The sequence below is a fragment of the Anticarsia gemmatalis genome, chromosome 15, assembly GCF_050436995.1.
Source record: "Anticarsia gemmatalis isolate Benzon Research Colony breed Stoneville strain chromosome 15, ilAntGemm2 primary, whole genome shotgun sequence".
NCBI lineage: Eukaryota > Metazoa > Arthropoda > Insecta > Lepidoptera > Erebidae > Anticarsia > Anticarsia gemmatalis.
This window is the reverse complement of record NC_134759.1, coordinates 9,625,205-9,639,702: the sequence shown is the minus strand read 5'-3', so window position 1 is coordinate 9,639,702 and position 14,498 is coordinate 9,625,205. Positions and strand designations below refer to the sequence as shown.

The window sequence follows — 14,498 nt, the reverse complement described above, 5'->3', positions numbered from 1 at the left end:
ATCAGTAATAGCATATTTACTGTATCGCACGAATAAATATCATAACAAATAATTAATATATGAATATAAACGATTATTCATTGGGGCGACATAATTAGGCTGTAATTGAGATATCACAACACACAATATTGTTGTCATCGAAATTATTATTTTCTTAGAAGAGAGAATAACGATAGCGTTCTTGGTAAAATAAATGTTATTATTTTTTATCAAACTATCACATACGAAACTGGTCACTTAATAATCTTAATATTATATTATGATAGATGTCCATCACAGCAAACTTTGAAAGCAAACTTTTTATGAAATAGCAATCTTTCCACGGAATGCTACTCAAGTGTATCCAATGGATAATTTAGAGATTTGGTCAATCGGCTTCTTCAACAAAAAGCTCTTCTAAAAGGCCTAACCTCCAGATTGCGTCGATATATTACTAAAAGCCATTCGTTACGAAAGTATATCTCCCATTTATCTTTATACCTGGCTAATTTCATCTAGTCCTTTGTCACCAGACACTTACCTACCTAAATATAGATTGTACTTAATTGGAACCTCGCACCGCTCTGATAAATTAGGACCAGCGGGGAAATAAAAAAATGTTTTACATTAAAACGAATTTAGGCAACGATATAAATAACGCCCGACTCTATTTTGGAATATTAAGTAGAGTATTACTTTGAAGGTTTTGTAGTTTAACATAAATCTGTTTTTGTCTAATATTATTCTGTAATGTAAGAGCTTATTATAGTAGAAATATGTACGTGCTAGTTGCACCAAGTGTAGTAGATTCTTACACGTCATTAAGACGTGGGTGACACAGATCGTAGTTTCTGGTCTGATTGCACTTTATGTCCACTAATTGTTTGATGTTCCGTCATGTCCACAACGCGCAATAAATAATATATTGAAATACTATTTTTTGCGCGAGATTGTCACATCCTGTGTAATACAAACTACTGTAATTTAATTACTTTTAACTTAAATACTCCAAAACAGAACTCATATTTGAAATAGTTGAAGCTTGAAGTACGTAATAGAATTATGCGTACTACGTAAGCCTTGTATTGTCTTAGAGGCAGTGTCTATCACTAATGACTTATCAATTAGGCTGGCTGCCTACATCGATTACAATCTACCGAATAACAGATTCATACGACTGACAGGGCGTCAATCCATCTCTCGTAATTGAATGGGACAGTAGCCTGCGTACATATTAGCCGCGCGGCTAGGCGTTGAGGACGATTAGCTTTATATGTGCACGCATTACGCATGGCTTGATCAAGAGCCTTATCAGACGTGTATACAGGGTGTCCCAAAACTCAACGATAATCCGAGACAGGATGAAAGGCCAAGTCATACCGGTTCCAGGAAAAATAAAAAAAAAATTCCATGTCACTTAGTTCAGCAATAATAGACATTTTTCAAAAAAGTTAAAATTCCACACCCTTGCTCGCATTTTCAAGTCCTGTGATCACCAATGTCACAATTTCGCTGTGTTTTTTTGAATTTCGTAATCTTCATTAAATATGCTATTAATCGTAAAACAAATTTATGCACAAAACATTGTTAATTTCATAAAAAAAGTTAAGTTTTAGTGAGTCATGGTTCACAAAAATATCGTTAGTTAACTTTGACGCTTCATATTGAAATAAAATTGTACTACACTACCCTTGGCAAGTTATTTCAAAAGTTGGCGCATTTAACCAAGATTTCAAAATGGTGCAACACTTGCCATTTTTCTTTCCATTAAAAATGTTATTTTTATTTGAACGAAGAGTATCCTCGCAGATGGATCGGACGCAGTGATTAAATTTTATGACCTCCTCGTTCCCCCGATCAAAATCCAGTAGATATTTTTGACTGGGAATGCATAAAAGAAAAAGTCTATTCGAAATCAATACAAAATCTATCAGAACTTCGCCAGAAAATTGACACAGCGTCAGAGGAAATAAATGCAAGGAATTTTGCTTGACTGGTGCAAAGGTCTTTTGTAAGGCGTTGCAGAGCCTGTATTCGTGCCAGAGGAAAACAATTCGGATTACTTTAGTTTAAGGAGAATAATTAAATAAGAATGATGGTTCGTTCATTGTTTTTTTTTTTAAATTATTATTACCTATTATGTTTTTAACATTAAATATTGGTTATGGAATGACTCAATTACCTCTTTACTAAAAATAATTGCTTTCCTCTGTCACGAATACAGGCTCTGCAACGCCTTACAAAAGACCTTTGCACCAGTCAAGCAAAATTCCTTGCATTTATTTTCTCTGACGCTGTGTCAATTTTCTGGCGAAGTTCTGATAGATTTTGTATTGATGTCGAATAGACTTTTTCTTTTATGCATTAACAGTCAAAAATATCTACTGGATTTTGATCGGGAGAACGAGGAGGTCATAAAATTTAATCACTGCGTCCGATCCATCTGCGAGGATACTCTTCGTTCAAATAAAAATAACATTTTTAATGGAAAGAAAAGTGGCAAGTGTTGCACTATTTTGAAATCTTGGTTAAATGCGCCAACTTTTGAAATAACTTGCCAAGGGTAGTGTAGTACAATTTTATTTCAATATGAAGCGTCAAAGTTAACTAACGATATTTTTGTGAACCATGACTCACTAAAACTTAACTTTTTTTATGAAATTAACAATGTTTTGTGCATAAATTTGTTTTACGATTAATAGCATATTTAATGAAGATTACGAAATTCAAAAAAACACAGCGAAATTGTGACATTGGTGATCACAGGACTTGAAAATGCGAGCAAGGGTGTGGAATTTTAACTTTTTTGAAAAATGTCTATTATTGCTGAACTAAGTGACATGGAATTTTTTTTTTATTTTTCCTGGAACCGGTATGACTTGGCCTTTCATCCTGTCTCGGATTATCGTTGAGTTATGGGACACCCTGTATATTGCTTAATTGAATTTCTAGTTATCTAGACTGTAGATAGATATCAACCAACGAGTTTTATGATGATTGTTAAAGTACTTCCTTGCCAACTAGTCTATTTTATAGGAATAATTATAGCAGTTTAATTTGCGTCTAATTTATTAACAAAAATATTTGCCTCAGTTGCGATGACTAGAGCTAATATAATTCTAGACTGAATGCATAATCTTAAGATATCAGTCGTTTGCCGAGGCCAGCGTTTCCAGCACCACAGTGAAACAACTTGAAGGTAGTTTGAAACAAAAACGCTTGGACTACGTAAACTAAACCTTACAGAGTAAGGAGCCATTAATCACTGGAGAAAACTTAATTGGACGGCCGCCGGACAGACAGTCACGCGAACAACTTGGATATAGTTACGACAACATAAACATACCTATCTTAACTAAAATATTACAAGGTTCTAAGAGCAACAGAATTGAATCTCTTAATGAACAGGCGTATCATAACATCCTGCCATTTTAGAACAATACCTTTGCGATGACTGTATTTAATTATATTAGTGTATACTAATATGAGAGATAGGCATAGACGTTCGGCACTGAGTATAAACTAAATGTACCATATGTCCAAACTATTTTCAATTTCGAGTCATAAATTTGAGTAGTAGCAAAAATCGACATCTAAAGACATCTTTGCGAATCAGTTAATACCGTGAATTTTCAATATCGAACGAAGATACAAAATAATTTAAAAACAGAGGAAAATTACTTTATCCAGCATATTATTACGAGTATGTCCCACGAAATATACATGTTGCTCGATCGTTTTAACGCAAGCATTAATGCCTATTAAACTATAGATACCCAATAAATTTCACCATAGGTACGTGACGTGCACACTCCATTAAACTTTATGATATAATTAACAGCGTAAACAGAATATTATAGTTAATCAATAATTAATTTACTTTATCGAAAAGATTTAAAAATCCATTGAAACTTTCGATATTATTTTGATTATTGAACGATCGGACCTTTACAAAGAGAGTTATATATTTTTTTTCGACAAGGAACACTCAGTTCGATTCGTATAGTACTCGTATTCGTGCCTCTAATTGGTGTAAGTCAACAGAATCAATTCCATTAATTGATATTACATTTGATTACGATATAATCACCATTTCACGGTCTAAATAACGTGAACATTTTGTAATTAACTTTTTTACCCTCACTTTGTCAACGTGTATTTTATCCGGACGATTGAATGTCATGATAACCTTTTCTAATTACATTAGAAGGAGGGGGCGACATATGAATTAGATAACAGGTCATAATAATGATTGCGTTTTAAAAATATTATGTTAACTAACATCTTATTTCACCAGTTTTAATTAATGAATAAACAGTATTTTTTAAGCCATACTTTTTCATTCTTATCTCGAGATATTGAAAAAAAATGTACCTAATTATCCTAAGAGTCTACTACGCGGCAATACTTCAGCCCTAATAAAGTACTAACGAGAAAATACTTAATGAAGACAAAGTCGTTCCAGCTTTAATTATAATGGATTTCTTTTGGCAACGTAACAACTCCGATGTCGCCCACACTCTTTTCTCTATGGCATTTAATAAAAAGAAAACGCTCGAAATTTGAATTTAGAAACTTAATGGCGTCCAAATTGGTTATGGACCAAGATCCCAGAGCTGCCAGACCTACGTCATTTTAGCAAAGCTGAAACTTTGAGGATTGTTAGTATAAAGGGTCTGTTAAGAGGTATGCACATCCACTACCTTGAAAGCGGGGCCGTTTCTGAGGTAGCGCGGAGTGAAGGTGCGTAAAAAACGACCCAACCTACGTCATAGTAGCAAAGTTAGTTTTCAGATATGTTATTAATGATATTATGTAGAATTAAAATTGACTATTGCCAGACCGTTTCCCGGGGCCATTACTTCTGCCAGACGCCTTAAATGTTATAAAAAAATGAGGTCAACTACGTCATAGTAGCAAGCCTAAATTTTATATATGTTATTAAAGGTACAATTTTAAGACCCCCTGTATGCGGACAGACCATTCCGCAGGGCCCTTCGTCCCCTAGACGCCATTAAACTTTCCCTATGAGTGCGAGAGTAAGAGCATTATTCATACGCATAAATGAAAAACAATTGAATTAAAAACATAAAAATTGAAAAATTATTGAATACTAACTGACCCGCGCATCTTTGCTTGCGTCACTTAAGAGAGATAGGTCAAAATGTTACATAAACGGGTTATGTAACATTTTTCACTGGTGCTCTGCTCCTATTGGTCGTAGCGTGTTGATATATAGCTTATAGCTTTTCTCAATAAATAGGCTATCCAACAGTAAAATATTTTTTTATTCGCACCAGTAGTTCCTGAGATTAGCGCGTTCACACAAACAAACAAACTTCTCAGCTTTATAAAATTAGTATAGATTAAAAGTACTTGGAATGTTTAGGAAGATAAGTAACATTATAGTATCAGCTCAGACCATTTAAAATTTTAAAGAAATCGCCAGAATATCAAGAAGCTTTTGTTCAATTCGGAGAAGTTGAATTAATCTATTGATAAAGCGAAGGAACAAAATATATTTGATGTAATTCAAAAATTTATCTGCGAGTTATATAATGTTCCCGGATTAATTGATGTAGATGCTGCACGGCTACAACTTTTCATTAACACGTATACAGTCGGCGATGTGAATGAGAAATTCCACCGGCAAAATGTTAAAAAATTCGACGCAAGTAATTTACCTCCTTGTAAATCTGAATTGCTTCAACAATTTCGACGAGCAAATTATATTGCGGGTGTCTGGAGTAATGCTCATATGAAGCGTCCTAGCATTTTAAGCCCAGCAAATAAAGGGTGGGTTCTAAAGGATAACCATTATCATTTTAAGTGGTTTGATGGTGACCAATTGCCAAGTTTCGTAAGCGAATCACTTGAAAACGAATTAGGTATTTTATTTTAACTATAAATTATTTCAATATACCTACTTGTAACTGTTTTCAACATCATTACCTACATTTTTTTTACAGAGAATTCAAGTAACAATGAAGACGATGGTGGAGATGATTTAAATATTCAATTTGATGAGGGAAGTAAGAGCTCAGATAATGATGATGATGAATGACTACAATTTTTTTTTCATAATTTTTGTGAATAGTGTAAACCATATCTATTTTTAAAATAATTCCCAAAATAATGTTACTTATCTTCCTAAACATTCCAAGTACTTTTAATCTATACTAATTTTATAAAGCTGAGAAGTTTGTTTGTTTGTGTGAACGCGCTAATCTCAGGAACTACTGGTGCGAATAAAAAAATATTTTACTGTTGGATAGCCTATTTATTGAGAAAAGCTATAAGCTATATATCAACACGCTACGACCAATAGGAGCAGAGCACCAGTGAAAAATGTTACATAACCCGTTTATGTAACATTTTGACCTATCTCTCTTAAGTGACGCAAGCAAAGATGCGCGGGTCAGTTAGTATTCAATAATTTTTCAATTTTTATTTTTTTAATTCAATTGTTTTTCATTTATGCGTATGAATAATGCTCTTACTCTCGCACTCATAGGGAAAGTTTAATGGCGTCTAGGGGACGAAGGGCCCTGCGGAATGGTCTGTCCGCATACAGGGGGTCTTAAAATTGTACCTTTAATAACATATATAAAATTTAGGCTTGCTACTATGACGTAGTTGACCTCATTTTTTTATAACATTTAAGGCGTCTGGCAGAAGTAATGGCCCCGGGAAACGGTCTGGCAATAGTCAATTTTAATTCTACATAATATCATTAATAACATATCTGAAAACCAACTTTGCTACTATGACGTAGGTTGGGTCGTTTTTTACGCACCTTCACTCCGCGCTACCTCAGAAACGGCCCCGCTTTCAAGGTAGTGGATGTGCATACCTCTTAACAGACCCTTTATACTAACAATCCTCAAAGTTTCAGCTTTGCTAAAATGACGTAGGTCTGGCAGCTCTGGGATCTTACTCTATTATGTTTAGATATCGTAGCGTATGAGTGGTATGTAGTAATTTGAGTTGCGTAAGCGTACTAACCTGTCCGTGGTTGACGAAGCCGTGCCTCCTCGCGATGTCATCCACGTGTTCGGGTCCCGCCGGCACGTGCACGGCGAACTGGTTGTGGTACACGGGCTCGGGGAGCGCGGCGCACACGTGCAGCGCCGCCAGCAGCGCCAGCGCGCGCCATGACGTCACCATGACAAAGATTCGACGACACACAATCACAACCGCATCTGCGACTCACACGACAATGCTTCGCAACACTCGTTTAACTACTATCAGTGCTTGACATAAGGACGCACACACTAACTCGAGCACGCTCGCACTAAAACTTCACGGTATGCGTCTGTAACGTTGACCCGTTCGAGTACTGTGTCATCCCACCTCGTATTACCTGAAACGAAAGGAGCGCGGTTAAATTAGGCTTTAACGTCGAAGGACTTAATTAAAAGGCTCTCTCTAATTGTAACGTGTACCCGCTCTCGAACACAAAAGGTGCTTGAGAGATATTAAATTTTAATAAAGAGTAACTCCCGCGGCGGCGGCGGCTCCGCTCTTTATTTAGCATTATTTTTTACGTTCGAACGAACTCCATAAATATAAAGGGGAATTTAGGGCGCGATAAACATATTTGGTGGAGCGCGGGCGGCACCACGGCAAATCACGCGCCAGATAAAACGCAATAAGCGGACGCACAAACGCGAACAAGTTAAAAAAATCCGTGGGAAATCCCGAGATAATCCAGATAAGCCACGCGGGCAAAGTATGAAAAGCCTGACCGTGAATATATCAAAAATATTTATGAAATTTTATTTGGAAATTTATCTGACGTCCGCTTCGAGTGAAAGTAAAACCTTTGAACGAAATTCTTTGTCCTCCGCCGGTTTAGCTTTGTGAACCTGTCTTTTTATTTTATAGCCATCTTTGTGAATAAATTAAAGGCCACTTGAGGTATAAAATTGAGGCCAAATACGTTTATACAAGACGGTTGTGTTATTTAATACGTTAACAGAAACTCTTGTCCTTGCAAATGCGATAACTATGTATGCAACAATTGCAGAAACTACATTTTTTCAAAACATGCCGAGTTAGATAGTGTTGAGTGAGAAAACAAGTAATTTTACTTACAAACAACTAGCAAACTGTTTTCTCATGCGTGTTTTTGCAGACACCGAGAGATATTATAAAAAACTTTGCCTTACTTTACGACTGTTAAGAACTGCCATGCACGATATTTACTTAGAAATGGTTGCTCTGCGATAATCAGTAGGTATTATAGAAACATAAGGTGAAGTGATCTGCAGATCGATTTCTATCTCTACTAAAGTGATAAGCGAATATTGAAAAATGTTAACTATACCAAAAATGTGATTTCAGTGTATACATATAAGAATCCAAGATAATAATTAGGACATGCATAAAAATATTAAAACATCTCTCAGTTATTGAATTATTCGAATCACACAGGATATTACAGATCTTTACAGATTTTAATAAAATATAGATGATGAAAATTACCTACCAAATTACGGCATGAATATTAAAGCAAACATTAATTGGAACTATGAAATACAAAAAGCTTTTCATTTACAATATCGGTAGCAAACTGTGTAACAATGTATTAAATCTCATACAATCTTCATAACGTTGAATAATTCGCAGTGCATAGCTCCGTGTGCAACATAACATGGCGACCGTGTCTCGTTATTTATACATACACCGGCGATGTAATGAAAATTGTTACCTCTGACATGCAACCTTTGAATCCAAATGAATGATAAATTCTGTAATATTTTTAATAACACATCCGCGCGGGAGGACTTCATCCGAAAATAGCAGACTTTAAAGCCGACACGTAAAATTAATATCACATTTGAATGTTGGGACGAAATCCGAGGAAAACTTTATTTAAACGTGCAGTAAAAATTCTTTTTAGTTTGAAAGACACCCAATCAATGCTGGTTCATAAAACTTTACACGCCTTTTACTCGAGGGAGATGTTAAACAATATGTGCACAGTTCACCATAAGTATCAGAATATTTATGTGTTTCCAAGAAAAATACTACTAAAGATGTTATCGTCAAGTTACGACGATATTTCTGAACAGGATATTAGAATTCGCGAATCACGTCTCTCGCGGTGACGATGAGGTAACCGAAATTTCACACACACGGCTTTTGTTATATTTCACCGGAGGAATTATTACGCCAAAGATTTCACATGTGGCTCAAAGGAAAGCTTCGGCTTGATTTCACGCCTCCTTTTTCGACATATTTCTTGAACACGTCTGTTGTGTTAAATTAAAAATTAAAATACAAGTTACGACTTAAGCAAACAAACTTAAATAAAATATACGAGCAGAGCTAAGAATACACGCAACAAAGTTTACCCAATTTTGGCTAAGATTCCCTACCTTCACTCCAAGATTTAGATTAGGGGCGAAATGTTCACATTTTGTTAACTTAAGGAGTTTCTCAACTAATTTAGAAAAATAAATAAACTAACTTAAGATTACACTCTAAATTAGATACATTTTTTATAATTTAAGCTAATTCCCTTTGCCTCGGTGGCGAAATTTATTACTTTAATGTAGATTAGGTTCTAAAATGATAAGGTTCCCAAAATTCTGGGAATCGTGGTCCATAATCTGGAATACCACATCAACACGAGCTTGTTGGGTGGGTGTTAAGTTGTATTTTTATCGCGTCACGCGTTCACCCTTCGGGGTAATATTTAAAAGGTCTAGGGGTCGTTGGAATTAATTTGGAGCTATAGCCAGGATAATTCCATTAGCCTCTGTAATCGGTACATTGCGGACGCAGAGGACTCATGATATTTACGACTTAATATCGCACCGACGTACTTGTTCTGATAATATATTTGTTCTACAATTTGTTTCTGGTTCTATCTTACTAATATAAGTATAAAAGTCAATAGCTTCGTAAATGGTGTAGTAACATTATACATTCTACATTTACTTTTCAAGTCGTTTGGCCGACTCATATTCTTTAATGGCGGGCCATCAAGAAACTTTAACTATGTGTAATGATGCATGTAATATGTTATAACGATGTTAAGAACTTAACTTTACTTTTTATACTAAAACAAACTAAAACAATATCATATAAGTAAAAAACCTCAAGCTACGTTTTAATGTAAGAGTTATTAGAGCCCCATTAAAGAGCCATATCCATGATATTAAACACGAGGTTTTGTATTACGATAACATTGCTTTGCACTTTACATAATGGGAGCCGATTGATAATCATGGTACCTAGAAACAAAGCCAAGTTACAATCAGAAAACATGAATTAGTTCGACAACGTGCGATTTATACCCGAGTTGTGAGCTGAGATCAGATAAGTCAAAGGCATTATCATAATCAATTCAGCGATACGAAATTCCTCGAGTAAGCATATTGAAAATACGTCTCGAGACTTTATTAACCTGACAAGTGAAGTGGCACATTCATAATAAGCTGTGTCGATGGATTCCTCCGGGCGCCTAAATCTTGCCGCCGAACACCTCAATAATTAGCCGGTTATTCGCAGCAGTCGAGCATCGCGGCATGAATAAAACATCGTTTGCGAAACACAAGTGCCATTATAACGTCCAATCTAACTCGAGCCCCCGCCCCCTTTATTGTAAAGACGTGGCGGAACATGCGAAGGGGAGGTGGGGTAATATTGGTAGGTCAGGATAATTTGGCTTTGATTTACGGGGCCTTCGAGTGCACGGGCCAAATCAAACAGGCCCCGGGCAAATAAACGGTGACGTGGCTAACATCGACCGCTATTACCGATAACGGGATTAATTACAATGCATTGCTCCTTTGTATTGTTAAGTTATCGGCATTATTCTTAATGCGATTTCAATAAGTTATGATATTAAATTGTTTCTTAGTAACTTAATACCTTAATTTGTGTGTAATCATGTTATCGATTTTTATTACTTAGAACTTTTTTGCATATTCACACTTGTCTAGTTTATCCCTAATAAGTCGGAATACAGATAATCAGTTTTCTATTGCAACTACCTTATTCCGAGAAATAGCCGCTTCCGAGTTACTAAACACCTAACTTACAAATGTAATAAACCACCAAAGTATTTATGGTAGAAACAAACAAGTAGAAACAACAACGTTTTTACTAAACACGCAATGTATCCGGGACAGTAGATTCGGAAGTTTCTCAAACATTTACGCTTAGAATGAGCTCAGAATGTTTGGCTAAAGCCGGCAGTTCGCAAGTGCGATAATTGTACACTTCACATTTGCGCTAGCTGTACGTAAAAGCGTTGTACATTATCGACAAAGTTTCGCTGTACGTGTGTATCGGCGCTTTGCAAAGCGAATGCGCAACGTATATGCAACTACATACCGACAAGGTTTCATATGAAAATTAGTTACGGATTTCTAACAACTTCAAGTAAAATTACTTGGGAAAATGTATTCTTTGAGTGAAAAATACACTCGTTATTTTGTCGGAGAAAACTTATTTAAGGAGTTTCTATAATGAGTATTGTTTTCTTTGCGACAGACTTGTGTGTAAAACAGAACCAGATAACTAGCGAGATGTGCAAGGGAACTAACTATGTTTAACTTTTTGGAAAGAAACTATTGCTGATCTACGGTACCCAAAATCGTAATGATATTTTCATAGAAAAATACTACCTATACTTAATAGGAAAAACAAAATACCGAGTAAACTGTGCACGATGGAATCATATTTAGGCATAAAATATTACGTTTAATTCACGCACGTAGAACATTGTAGAAATTAGTAGAAATAAGTGTATTATTATTATTAGAAAATTCTAGTCGTAAAGAATAATACGAAAGAACAATCGCGAACAATGTAAGCGGCGGCGATCCTTCGATCAAGCGCGCCGACTGTTCCCGAAAGATCAAGAACGAGATAGACATATAGGCGACTCGCGTACGCGCGAGCGAGACGGCGGCGTTCTCGAATCTCGCGCGGTGCGGCACGGAGCGCTTGATCATTCGGTTAGATTCTAGATTAGTGTAGAATATTGTTGTAAAGTTTAAGTTATAAACTCATGGTGATCAGACCACTAAGAAGAAAGAACATTGTATGAACATAGTGAATAGTGAACATAGCGAATATTATTGTATAGTTTAAGTTTTAAACTCATCGACTGAAGATCACATCGGAGAAAGAAGAAAAGTACATAGTGAATGAACCGTACATAGTAAAGTATATGAACAGTGTATAGTAAATAGTTTATAATACAGTCCACTTTGAAGATTGAAGAAAATAAAGTAAATATATTACTTCGCAACCGGTGTTCTTATTGGAAGAATAGTAATCCTCCACATTGCTGGTCACTTCGAGCGCCGGATTGGAACAGTGCAAGAACAAAGAATGCCTATTACGCGAAGTGGAAAAGGAAAATCTATGGAACAGTTGGCGACATCAGAGACTACTACTGCCCTCACGCCAGCCACAGAGATGTTGAACACCGCGACTTCGATGGGGTCAACGACCGCGATCGCGCTGGGATCAGCGACCGCGACTACGACCGCCACTACAGCTATGCCAGCGATGACCGCCGAAGGTGCGAGGTCACGCGGGACGTCGGGTGTGTCAGGAAAACGAAGAAGAGACATTCTTGCGGCCGAAGAGGAAGTCGCCGCGCTGAAGCTCGCCCTCGCCGAGTTAAAGTTGAAGCGTCTTCGCGCCGAGATCGAGGACGAGGAAGAAGATTGTGCTTCATCGTCAGATGAAGATGAGGATGATGCACTCAGCCGAGTGGAAGAATGGCCGGACAAGAGCGAGCCCACCAAGGTGAAGGATCCTGATTGGCGAGGACAGAATACTTCCAAGGAGGAGGGAGTACCTGCGCGTCAGCTGGACGTCACTTTGTTGGCGGAAGCGCTCGTGCAAGCTCTGCGGATGTCCAGAGAGGCGCCCCGGTATATTCAGGAGCTGCCAATCTTCACCGGAGAATGCAGTAGCTGGTTGCCGTACCGCGCTGCTTATCGAGAAACGTGCGGAATGTTCTCGAAAGTCGAAAACATCGTAAGAATAAGGAGAAGTTTGAAAGGAGCTGCTCGTGATGCCGTCAGCAGTCTTCTCTACAGCCAGCCGGATCCAGAAGCTATCATGGAGGCTCTGGAACGAAGATTTGGAAGACCGGACGCACTGGCTATGTATGAAATAGAGAAATTGAGAAAATTGCAGAGAGTAAATGATGAACCTCGCGAACTTTGTATATTCGCGAACAAAGTATCGAACATCGTCGCTACGATCGAGGCCCTTAAGAATCCTCACTATTTGTATAACCCGGAGCTGGTGATGATCACATTGGACAAACTTACACCTGTATTGAAGGGTAAGTGGTGCGACTACACTTACAAGTGCAAAGAGGATGTACCGGACTTAAAGAGACTTGCCACATTTCTGAACGCCGAAGTTGACAAGTGTGGTGCGTGCGCACTGCCCGAGAACGTCGCGACGACCGGCACACATATAAAGTCGCACAAGAATGGAAATGAGCCGCGGTACAAGCGAATTTATACAGTGGTGAGTAAAAAACCACAGTGCCACGTATGTATGAATGAACATAGACTGGACGATTGTAGTAAATTTCGTAACGCGAGTGTGAATGAACGATGGAACATCGCAAAGAAGTGTAGATTGTGTTTCCGCTGCTTGCTTAGTACACATAAACGCCAAAACTGTCGTGCGAAAGCTTGTGGCGAAGGTGGCTGCAACATGTCACACCATCGTCTGTTGCACCACAGACAGAACATTGGAAAAGCGCAGCTAGCGTTATCGAAGCCTGCCAAGATAGCGCAGACTGTGGAAATGGTTAAGCTGTGCTCTTTGCGCGACCGTGAAGCTCCCGCTGAAAAATGGAACATGAAAATGGTCGGAGATCGGACCACACCGAATAAGTGGCCTACAAATCGCGCCACAGGACAATTGCTGCAGTTCAATGACCGGTGTGGGAATAGTAAACACATCGTGGCTGCAGCATGGAAACGTACAAGGGGAAGGTCGCACAGTGACCCTACCTGGAGAAAACTCGAAGAGATGAACAGTGCAGAAAAACCGGTGTTGAGCGAGCGACGACGGCAACGATGGGTAAATAGCCACCAGCCTGCACTCCAACACCGGCGGGAGCAGCGCACATCGGGAATATCTACAACCGACGAACATGGACATGGACATCGCCACGGACAACGCACATCCAGTGACGACCGAACAGAGGAGCCATCGTGCTGCCAAATTAATCGCGAGTTGCGACGGCGGGAGAAATGTGCACGATGGAATCATATTTAGGCATAAAATATTACGTTTAATTCACGCACGTAGAACATTGTAGAAATTAGTAGAAATAAGTGTATTATTATTATTAGAAAATTCTAGTCGTAAAGAATAATACGAAAGAACAATCGCGAACAATGTAAGCGGCGGCGATCCTTCGATCAAGTGCACCGACTGTTCCCGAATAGATGGAACGAGAAGGACATATAGGCGAGTCGCGTACGCGCGAGCGAGACGGCGGCGTTCTCGAATCTCGC

At 37.9% G+C, this 14,498-nt stretch overlaps 1 protein-coding gene across 3 annotated transcripts in view; it reads right to left on the bottom strand.

Moving 5' to 3' along the window:
- Positions 1–14,498, bottom strand: part of LOC142978938 (furin-like protease 2) — a 196,662-nt gene that overhangs the window by 73,276 nt on the left and 108,888 nt on the right. For all 3 annotated transcript variants that reach the window (XM_076123581.1, XM_076123580.1, XM_076123583.1), the window contains one exon: positions 6,985–7,342. In XM_076123581.1, the coding sequence (XP_075979696.1) occupies positions 6,985–7,146 (162 nt within the window). In that variant the 5' untranslated portion in view covers positions 7,147–7,342. The remainder of the gene's footprint in view (positions 1–6,984; positions 7,343–14,498) is intronic.